The 12,038-nt window shown below is 42.3% G+C and overlaps 1 protein-coding gene across 12 annotated transcripts in view; it reads left to right on the top strand.

The window, feature by feature from the left end:
- Positions 1 to 5,154, top strand: part of sick (sickie) — a 355,991-nt gene extending 350,837 nt beyond the window's left edge. For 11 of the 12 annotated variants that reach the window (XM_022799625.2, XM_086983939.1, XM_086983940.1 and 8 more), the window contains 4 exons: positions 474 to 1,856; positions 2,086 to 2,315; positions 3,218 to 3,532; positions 3,963 to 5,154. In XM_022799625.2, coding sequence (XP_022655360.1) covers positions 474 to 1,856; positions 2,086 to 2,315; positions 3,218 to 3,532; positions 3,963 to 4,046 — 2,012 coding nt within the window. In that variant the 3' untranslated portion in view covers positions 4,047 to 5,154. The remainder of the gene's footprint in view (positions 1 to 473; positions 1,857 to 2,085; positions 2,316 to 3,217; positions 3,533 to 3,962) is intronic. The other variant, XR_015323973.1, reaches the window with a different exon arrangement.
- Positions 5,155 to 12,038: the final 6,884 nt, after the last annotated feature.

A 12,038-nucleotide genomic window follows, 5' to 3' on the forward strand; every position in this document is an offset into this window, starting at 1 on the left:
GCATTTTGTATGTTGTAGAGGGGAAACAACACCTCGAATATATAGGCTATACGAAAATCATAAGAAAACAGCCAACGGGTGGTCAGCGCATTTGATGACAGCTGGGTTATGCGTCATATTTTATGTTTTAAACAAAGGTGAACCTGTATTGCATTGAACTTGTTCTCAGGAAGTGCACGCTAACTGTGAATACGAGCTACAACAGCAGCTGCTCTGAAGTTGAGGTTTAAGACTGGGTAATTTGTTTTTTGAAAACAGGATAAAACAACGTGACATTGACGACTGCCGACTAACGTTAATTGGTTCTATCGATGCGTTTACGGAAACGTGTCGAGTGTCACAGAAAGAGCTATAGCTAAATTTTTTCGTTTTCTACTTGTGAACCAAATCCAAATTACTGTATATAACTTATGTAAATAAAAACTAAACAATCTTTTAAAACAACGTTCAACAACTTCTCGTGCAAAACGCAGGCAGCGGCGGTAGCGGCAAGGGCGAAGATACAAACGGTAGCGACTCGTCTGTGCCGAACTCGCCGCAGGTCCCCAGGAGCTGTCCACTGCCCCCCGCGCCTATCCAGGAGATGGCCGAAGGTGATGAGGCAGACGACAGCCCACAGGCATCCATGGCGGGAAGACAACCTACGATTGGTCAACAACAACAGCAGCAGCAAGCTAGTGGACAGCAACAACAACAACAACAACAACAGCAACAAGGGGCAACCCAGGAGTTAGTCGATGACCTGCGTAAACAGCTAAGAGACAAGGATATGGTCCTGACCGACATCCGGCTCGAGGCTTTATCCTCTGCCCATCAGCTTGATCAAATGAAGGAGATCGTCACAAAACTGAAGAATGAAATATCCCACTTGAAGGCCGAAAACGAGCGATTATCGCGTATAGTTGGGAGTGGCGGAGTCGGGTGCGGCCAAAATAATGGCGGCACAAATGGAGGGCAGAATTCCGAGAACAGTTCAGCCTGTTCGATACCTAGTTTACTCAAGGCACACTCACTTGAGTCGATCGAAAAACGATTATCATCTTCGGATCAGTCGGGATCACCCACGGTTGATATGTACCTTAATGATAACATCCAGGAAAGCCGTGATAGCAAACGCATCCCGATATCGGTCCACCTCAGAATCACTGGCGACCTTGACAAGATGCAGCCAGGTGGCTCCGATGATGAGATCTTCATCGGATGTGTTGCCGTTAGCAACAAGACGTCGTGGCCCCTACTGGACGCCATCGTTCGTAAAGCCTTCAAAGAGTATGTTCTGAAAATCGATCCAGCCTCGAACCTTGGGCTGAGCGCTGAGTCGGTTCAGTGTTATCACATCGGCAACCTGGTCCGTACGAAGGACACAATTCCAGAGCTCCTTCCCTGCGGTTATCTCGTCGGCGACGACATGCAAATCAAGGTAGTCGTCAAGGGAACAACCCAGCAGAGTTCGCTCGACGCGCTCGCCTTCGAGACGCTCATCCCAAAGTCGGTGCTCGCACGCTACATCAGTCTTTTGACAGAGCACCGTCGCATTATCCTTTGTGGACCAAGTGGGACGGGAAAAACGTTCCTTGCAGAAAAACTTGCTGAATTCTTGGCCAAAAAAGATAACAGTAACGAAAAAGGAGAAGGCACCATTGCAACATTCAACGTCGACCGAAACAGTCAGGCTGACCTGAAAGGTTACCTAGCCCATTTGGCCGAACAGTGCACGAAAAGAACGGGCGCCGAAAATGAAATCTCGGATACACCCCAAGTTTTGATTGTAGATAATTTGCACCATGTCGCATCGTTGTCCGATGTTTTCAACGGGCTCCTACATGCAAACAGCGAAAACTGCCCCTACATTATTGGTAAGCAGTAATAGGTAAAGGAAAATAAACGAATAATGAAAATCGGTACTTCAGTACTACATAAAAGGGTATAGTGTAACTAAACTTTTAATTAGCTTTCTATAGAATGTGTTCCATTCTTTAACTTCTCGAATAAAAACTACCTAATTCTCCTCAGTAAAAGTTTCCAACTGATGCAGCCGAAACAGTCGTCGTCACTAATTGCCTACTTGGCTACCTGATTCTGTAGGAACAATGAATCAAACAAGATGTTCGACGACAAACCTTCAACTATCGCACAACTTCCGTTGGATACTCTGCGCCAACCATATTGAGCCTGTTAAAGGACTTCTTGGCCGATGTTTGCGTCGGAGACTGGTAGACCACGAAGCGCGGACGAACCTAAGGAGTAGCCCTGAACTTCAGCAGGTCATCGAATGGATGCCCCAAGTTTGGATGCACATTAATAAGTTTCTCGAGGTAAGTACGTTCTACAGTTTATGTTCGTGGTTTAACCTAAATCAGATGTTTTCCTTTTTAGTAGAGGCTCCTTATGAGCCTGCTTATTTATGTTCGCCATTACCTAAGGCATTTGAAATCGGTTGTGTAAATGTTGGTTTGTGAGTTCGTTATTTGCATTGGTTCTCGCAGCCATCAGTGGCTAACATAGGGACAAATAAGGCTCTCACATATTTCTAAGTGCCTCTGTTAGCTAGGCTAACAATATGTAACCGCCGACATTTATCGCTGGGCCAATCTGTAGAATGCAGAGCGTGGAAGTGGGCGTCAGACACGCTTTGTGCATATTCGTTATGCTTTAGCCGACCGTTCGTGAGTCGGCGTGACAGTTGCCAACTAGATTAGATGAGTCAGATAAATATGATGCATCTGCGAAAATAGATGGCAGCTCTTAATACGACCCTCTTACTATTGCAGCGGTTTGTTCCGTTAAACTGGCAATAACGCTACGGGTGTGAGAGGTCGATCGCCCACTTGGTTCTTTCTCTCTTTTCTCTCAGCCATTATGATTGTCATCGTACGTGATTCTGAGCGTCGGCGTAACGGCAGTGCCCGACAGCCGGCTCTCAGTCACTAGGTCATGGCAGACGTACCGCCACTCGAGTTAACCCTTTTAACGTCCCTTGATAAAATTAGAGTAACTTGCTATCCATCTGAAAGACTCGGGGAAGTGCCACGAGAAAAAGCACTATAATTGAGCTAGCTGGTTGTCGTAATGAGTTGAGCTCGAAAAAAAAAATGTGTCCAGAGAGCATCTAGTAATATTTACTTGTAAAAAAAATTAAAATTACCAATTGACAACCAGGTTACCGAACCATTAGCGTTGAGCTAAATAATCAACCTTCCGTTCGTGTTTATTTCAGACGCACAACTCAGCGGATGCCACGATCGGTCCCCGTCTGTTCCTCAGTTGTCCGCTGGACGTCCTATCGGCACAGGTCTGGTTTAAAGACTTATGGAATTTTACTTTAGCCCCGTACCTTATAGAAGCAGCTCGTGAAGGACTCCAGCTATATGGTCAGCGGGCCGTAGGACCCTGGGAAGATCCGGTAGAGTGGCTTAAACAAAGCTACCCCTTCGAACACACGCGGGCTAGCCAAGAACTGTCGACCATCCGCGAAGAGGATATTACCTCTGGTGAAAGCACTACCCTCTCAAATCGGGATTCTGATCCTTTGGTGAGTGACCGAAAGAAAGCCTAAAGCCTTATTGCTGCTACATCGGCGAACGATGTAATACGGCAACGATGAGGTTAAGACGAACAATATTACCGGAAATCTGTCATTCAATAACCTGCTATTGCTATTCAATAACCTGTCTAAATGATTAGCCACCTTAAGGTAGTGGTCGACTTACGTTTGGCGCAACGATTTATCATAAAGTCACACGATCAAATTTTTTTTGTCATTTTTCAAATTTGATTTTTGTCAGTTTTCGTACGTTTTAGTTCGCGTTGTTATATTGTTTTGGGTTGCGTATCCGTTGTGTAAAAAGATGAAATGCAAACGCGCAAACGATTGTACAATACATGAAGTCTATGCATACATATCACAGTGGGCAGGGTTATTACCTTGTCCTTATGCCTTTCCTGCGCTTTTCTGTTTGCAGTTGAATATGCTGATGCGTCTTCAAGAGGCAGCCTCGTATTCACCTCAAACGAGCATCAGCGAAACTCCTGCGGATTGTAACTAGGCTTCAAGCTATAAATCTATTTCTGTTTGAAGCAGCAGTATCGAGCTCTGCCAGGTTAACAAGGGCATATCCTACAGAGAGAAACATGTACGTCGGCCGTTTATTGTAGAGAAGACGATTAACATTTGTCAACCAAGCTAGTACCCGTACGTAGAATCCTAATCCCGTACGTCCTGCGGCATGATCCAGGTGTTCTTGGGGCGTTGACAGCGAGACGTAAACAGTAAGGGAGCCGAATTCCAAACAGGAGGAGGTTGACTCAACTTTCATTACCTTCAAAGCTTACAACGTACAGCTGAAGACGACTACAAAGACTATCATCTGCTCAGCGAGAACCCATCGATGTAACTTGTATAAAATGTATCATATTCCTCAATAGATAGTACGCTGAGGTATTAGATACCGAGGATTGCCAATCGAAACTAATTCATATTCAGCCATCTACCTACTGAGACGGAAAATCTGCGGAGAGTGCGACCGGCACCTCGAATGCGTTCAGTGAAGTATTTAGCTGACTGATTTTCTGCATGTCGTGCGAGCTTGTGAGAATACACATACGAGAACGTGTTCGAACTGCTATGATTCAGCTCAGCTATATATCCTATGATGATGGTGGAAAAAAGCGACTAAATGGAGCGGACGGCAACGACGAGATCAAAAAGCCTCGAATGGAGGAGCTAGATATGGCTCGTGTGCTGGCCATCATGCGGCAGCCGTATCGAACGGACATTTGTTGAAATCTATGGCATGTCACATCAGAAATCGATCAGAAATTTTTGTGGAAAGCTCAAAACGAGAACAAACAGTGAAGATCACAAGCAGGAAAATTGATTGTACTGAAAAGCTGGTTGATGGTACACGAATATCTGATTGTCTCAATGAGCGTTTGCTTCTTTCTTTTCTTCTGGTAACGGAAGATGACGGAACCTTTATTATTCTATAATAGTATGACGAAAGAGATTATTATATTATGAAGATAGCAACGTCCCCCTACCAAAACGTATCGGTTTCTATTTTTTTCGACCAAAGATAAGTGATGATAAGGAGAAACGCAATGCAGCAAACGAAACAAAGAAAAATAAATAAACCTTTGTAATATACCTGGGAAGTTTGTACGTTTTGTTATTCAATATTCATAACAAACTAATAATAAAATATTAGTATTTTATTTATAGCTTTTAGTACTTCTCAGTAACAATGTAAGAGCAGAAGTCAAAGGTTTAAGAACGTCATTATATATACACCGATACATATAGGAAGGTGGGTTATTCGGGGGAGCTGAAACGCCACATGGTATGAATTGAGACAGACCAATCGGCTATTATATTTTGGTTTCTAATCGAGGCCAAGGAACCAGTTCTCTAATCGTTATTGATCGATAACATGCGTTGATTGATGAAATTAATTGGGCACCATGAAAGCAACATGTCCCGTCTGTATTTACTCTGGTAGTCCCAAACGTACTTACTTTCTAATATTGGTATTGTGAAATCTATGTAAGATAACAATAAGAAAAACACTCTGTCGTTCGGTTGAGTTACACAAGCACCGGTCATCTGCCCAGCTACGCTTCTTTCTTAAAATCGCAACGACTGAAGCTTCCGTTTTCGACTGTTACGCGGAATGACACGGTTATAATACCAGAAAAGCCCTAGTGCAAATGTGGTGATGATTGTAATGCATAAAAGTGCAAGGCAGGCTAAATACCTAAATGCCCACTCGCGGTATCTCAATTCAACCGACCCAGAGTGCGTAGTTCCAGCGCCGTTTTTAGACATACCACCATTATAAAAAAAAAAAAAAAAAAAACTAGATTAAAATAGGGCATACATCTACAAACTAGAAGAATACGCAGCTCGGCTTAACTTACAATGAATTCAGGTGACACTTAATTAACAGCTATGAAATTTATGGAGAACACGCTTCCGTAAACTTATGTACTACTTCGAGTCGGTCCCTTTTTGTGAGATACAGTGCCCAGACCCAGTATCAACTGAAAACAGTCTACAGTGTCTCGACCCAAATAAGATTCATCTCAACGCACCTTGCTTTATATATTGCATATATACAAGGACATTTATGACAGGCCTTTGCCTCACCGTCTATAAAATATTTTTTCTTTCGTATGAATTTTTTAGAAATTAATATGCTAGTTTTCAAGTGCAGACGGCCTTACGCTGTTTTACAGTATCTGATTACATGTTATGTACTATCACTATTATAATTATTATATATAACGGAATAGGCATTACTCCACTATAATAACAATGCACTTACTTACTTTGTTTTCTCAATCCTGCAATGCGTACTAGATGTTTTCGCTTGCACGGCATAAGCCAAATTGTTAGCATACATATTTGCTTGATTATTTATTTTTTAGCGGCGCCTGCTGGAAACGGACCTAATAAATCGAAAAGTACTTAACAAACCTACATAATACAATGGATCTCGCTGTGCAACTTCCCTTAGTATAAGATACGTCAGCTGAAGGTTGCCTAGCTTTGACGAAACCTGGTTCTAGGTTACATATTCCAAACAAGTGTTTTCGTATTACTACGCCTTCAAGTAATTACGATTCTAGTCGTTATATCGCGGGAGTTGTAGTTCGCAGCAGGAGAAGTTCATAGAATAACCTTCTATTAGTCTTAGCAAGCTAGCCGTATCATGTCGCTTTCAAATGCCGCGTCGCCGACACCCGTTCCGGAACTGCTGTGCGCGGATCCTTTGTTTTTTATCGCTGTGAGCCCGGGTGCCCATGTAAATGAAAAAAAAAAACACTGAATAATGAAATGAGGAACTTTTGCTATTCGCACACGCCCCTATTATTTCCTGTGAATAAGCGTTAATTCTGCCCCATGGCATTTCGAATAGGTCTTACAACAGTGCCCGTAAATTGCCAGAAATAGATCAATTTATCAGAACTAACTTATTAGCTATTCTCACTATTATCCTACATATTGTAGTGTTGCTACACATGTCGTAGTTTGTAGCACGAAGGTTACTAACAATGCGCTCGTCACGCAAAAAATCATGTAATACTCTAAAATAGAGCTGCAGATATCGGGTGCAGCAGGTTGTTCAGGAACGTCCTTACCTTAAGGTGTCTCTCCAGTAACAGACAACTACTTAACAAACATCGGCGATTTCCATCGACTTGACGCAATGGACTTTGAGTTATGTGTTTCTCCGTTATTGTTTAAGTTATTAATAACTTAAACAATACAACTTATTAATAAGTTGTATAACCGGGCACAAATATTCAGATATTGAACCGTACAACTATATGTTCCGAATAGAGAAAGGGGTTGTAACGTAGATTATATATCTTGAATTCGCGCGAAATATAATTGGAGACTGACCGATCTAAGAAGTCCACCAGGTTATTATTATTATTATAATCAATTAGCGTTTCGTTTTGCAAAGATCGGCAGTTGTCCCCTGTGCGTAATAGATTTAACTTTTAAAGCAGAAGGTGGCATAGGATAGGTTTACGTTTTCGCTCGTCTAGCTGTAAGTGCTAGATTTTATCCTGACATGGACTATCGGATCATCGCGACCGAAGCACTGGATCTTCCATGCGAACGGCATAGGCCCACTCCGCAGTATCACGCCCTGTCTGGACTTGGACCCAGGTTCTTCAAGTTAACACAACTATTGAAGTAGACATTTCATGCTTCCCCAACTTTTTACGCTCGTCTATCACTAAATACCCACTGGTTCAAATCCAACATTCGTGAACAATTTCATCGAAGTTGATGAACTTACGGTTTCAAGTATACGTAGCCGAGTGTCTGTAACAAACGTATTTATAATGTGCCGTTTGATTTAAAGCAATTGCGTTAACAATGGTGTGAAACAGTAAATGCAACGTCTAGCTATCCCGTCAACTTTCTCTATAAACTATTTGAGAAATGGTGGTTATCATACATGAGGTGATGAAGGGCTTTGTTTTGAATGGGTACGAATGGCAGCAGCGGAACTGCCTGTTCCAACGATAAGGACACATATAAATACCCTAAGCATAATTGTTGGAATATAGTTTTTTTAAATTTTTCAAATAATATCGGATTTTTTTCCAAATGAGCAATGTATACTCGATTTGAACATTAGGTATGTCTAGTATGGACAAAAAGGAACAATGGACTTTCTTCGTAATAAACGCTGTATTTGCCATCTACTAATGGAATAAAATCCGCAGCGTCGCAGTTCGTGCATGCACAGGCTTTTGCACGCATCTAATCAATCATGATTACCATTTTGAGCTAAAACGATGTCATGATACTTCCGCGTTCGCCTTCTAAAATACCAGTCTATTTTGCCCTTTTATCACCCTGCTTGCACAGAAAATACTGCTACGTCTCTTGAGGCAGCTAACATAGATAATGCTGTTTGAATAGGCCTTGTACACCATTTCGGCTCTCATGGTCCGAACCGATAGGCTGTTGCTCTTTCGTGCTGCTCTTTTCGTGTGGGTTTGTTCACAATAATTTGAAATGAGGACGTAACTATATAAACAAACTTTTTGAGCTCAGATTTATCAATACATAATTTATCCTTACTTTCCTGATGTAAACGTACGGCACTAGACGGCAAAACAGAACCTGAAGTTATGACACTTGAATGTCTAGTAGTTTTCCATAGCTCTAAATATATCCTCTACTGTGGTGATTGGGTTAGCAGACGTTAAGTTCAAACTACCAAGCGTAGAACAAAGATTCCATACAACTCTTATTGCTTCGCATGCGGATCTTCAATCGGTCTACTTTGCATTTAATTTATACGTGTCAGAATTTGCGTGACGATTTAGGTGTTTGCTGAATTGAAAACGACGTACCGTACGTTATAGCTCAATTCATCCTACAGGCGATTACTTGATTTTACAGGTGTCCTATCTTGTACTACGCAGATCATTCTTTCTAGCAAACGTATTCTTTCCCGCGCGAAATAGTCCACACGCAAGATGCCTTAGATGTTGGATTATTTCATACTCCGTATAATAGACGACAGGTGAACTGAGTTGAAAAATCAATGCCATATTAAATCTGCTAAGTTGACGCTTACGTTTCCATTGATTCTACTGTTCTTTTGCTCAAGCCCTATTAAGTTTCATCTATAGCTGAGCAGCACTTCGGCATTCAGGTTTTTCGGTCCATGCCCAACTCTTTTGCACAACGCCAAATCACCCATTTTGTTTGTTAAATCGGCGCTTCTCAACCACGAACATTTACTATATGAGAGACTATTAAATATAAAACGACGTGCTGAACCGCGGGGCGTCGTTGAAATCAGTAACATTATTACACCGTGTCTCTAGTCGCTCGTCCCCTACCTCAATCACTTGGTCCCTTAGGTTACATTTTATTACCTAGTGCCTCAGTTACGTCAAACGTTTCTAATCCTGTTTAGTTAGAGCGACACAGTTTGCGGAACTGTTTTGATACTGCAAATGTGTCATTGAATCAAGCCAGCTTAGATATCTTCCCCGCTCATCGCCCTAGAAACCACTATTCCCCTCTTTTAACAAGCCACTACAGTCTCGCTCCACTCCAACTAGCACGTTCACACAGTGCATGATGTATGTTCGGCACGCACAGCCGCTTACGTCCTTGTGACGTTGATTCAAAGCGTACGACCCATTATGCCTAGTACGATGCACCAAGTATTTGACAAATCACGAACATCGCAGACGTATGACCTATACGATAGCTCAATTATAAATTGTAGTTTTGAGCTCCTGTTCCCGCAGTGTTATTAGACATATCCATGGCTTGCCATTGATTTTGCAATGATTAAACGCACCCATAAAGATTTCTACCTCAGCTCGATTGCTGTTAGTGGCCTAGCACACATATAGATGTAGGAAAACAACAAGATATTTCTACTCAGACCTTATGTGCCTGGGGAATTTATGCTGAGCTAGCTTTGTGAAGCGGCCGACGTAAACAAAATTCGAATGAGATCAAGAAGCTGATCACACTATGTGTACCTGATAACAATCACCAACTGAAGACCGGTTACAAAACGAATTTGTTCTGAACGCACCAGGGGCGTATTAGCCGGAAGCATGGTAATTCATGGCCACCGCGTGTCTATTTGTTTTTGTACGTAGGAGTACCCACTACCTGTGACAGGCCCACGCATGTTGGAAATGATTGTCGTGCCAAATTTATTCGTATCTAGACTAAGGGCAGCCGGGGAAAATGAAAAAATGTCGCCTTGGAAAAAGCTCATCGGGATCACATTCTTATTTCCTGCGTATATATTTTGTTTCAAGTTTTTAATTATTAGCAAAAATATCAATTGTAAGCAGAACATATATCCAACAATTAACTACCGTCATTACACACACAGGGCGACAATTAAGCTTATGTATCATCTCATGCAAAATGCAGTTCATTAATGTTCATCTATATTTAAAGCAAAGGTATAACGAGCTATGTGCCTACAGTCGTTACCCAATCGAATAAATCCATTTTGTTCTGGTCGCGTTTGAGGGAAGATATTTCCGCGCTCGTACGAAATATCTTCACATGATAACTATCTCTATCGGTACCGAAAGTATCGCTTGAGAAGCGTCTTTCAGCCGCTTGGACTGAAGCGTATGGTGCAACGGTTCCTTGACACAACATGGCGTGCTATGCCCACTGTTACGACTAATTGAAGCGTCCGTTTTCCTCTACTTTTTCTTCGAGAAGATGTATAGCAGTTATCATTACTTTCATCTACTCGACGGAAACGAGGTTACTGTGAACACAGATCATTTTGAATTAATTCATCTTTGTGCATTTGTGATTATACATGAACTCGTAATGCGGTGACAAAATTCACGGAAAAGCACCGAGCTTCAATAACTAAGAAGGAAAGCGGTCGTGAAGAGAGATTTCCAGGTGGATCAACATCTCGAAGTGTGTAAATGGCAATCTAGCCTAGATGTTGAAGGACAGCGTGCTTCTGGTGTTGAGGGAAATCTGGGATAAAAGTAGAGAATCGTACCCAACATAACGAGGAAGCAGGATTATCATTATGAGAATACAAGTGTCGATTTGTAAGAGCTTTTCAATTGCGTTAAAGAGTTGCAAAGTGCGGAGTCACTGTGCAAAAAGGACTCTTCGGTAGCGCGTTGGAATGAATGGCCCCAGCTGCCATAAACCAGCAAAAAAGACCTTCGGTACACTTTCTGTTGAAGTACGTATATTTTGAATGGGCTAGACGAGTTTGAAGTTGGACCATTGAAGACTCGGAAAGGGAACGTGCTTCAGCTAAATCACACTCGGAGATCTTGGGTAGTAAAGCGTACCACGTCTACAGGCGTTGGTCCTGCATAATCCAGCAATTCAACCATGCGAGCAAAAGAATTACGAGAGTTGTGATTTATATCTGCGGTGCAGAAACTCTACATGCAGTCAATCGGATCATCATGGCAAATAGCGATACAACGAAGCAATTTAGACGAAAGTGCTGTCTAAGGCACGAGAGCGGTTCCCGGACGGAAAATATGTGTTCATGCATTACAAGTCAGTGTCAAATGGCATGGTATGTCACTGAACTCGTAACTACTATTGGTGTCAAAGCTCTGCCGCTGCCTGGAAATTCATCGGACTTAGGTTCCATCAAGAACGTATAACTATAGGTTAAAAAGCGAGTCAGGGTCAGGCAGGAGCCACGAACATCTTAGTTTCAAGTGTTAGCCCACGACTTTAGCGTAACAAAGATGATGGTATCCGGAGTACGCTAAACGGAGTTCCGGCAGCGATCGCAATTAAGACCAGGGGGACAAAATACAAGCTGCAGTAAGTATTTTCCCTTTCACAGGAACTTAAAAATGATTTTTGAATATCAGTGCGCTATGTTTAGAGAGCAGAGGGAGAGAGCCTCTGCCAAAGAGTACTTAGCTCGAGTGCTGAGGTATGTTTCGTCAAAATTCACAGCGGCTGAAATTTTTGGGCGTTCTCATTGAGTTGGCCAAAGCCTGTTCGTAAAGTGCTAAGGTAT

Source organism: Varroa destructor, unplaced genomic scaffold, assembly GCF_002443255.2.
Source record: "Varroa destructor unplaced genomic scaffold, Vdes_3.0 BEIS01000003.1, whole genome shotgun sequence".
NCBI classification, from domain to species: domain Eukaryota; kingdom Metazoa; phylum Arthropoda; class Arachnida; order Mesostigmata; family Varroidae; genus Varroa; species Varroa destructor.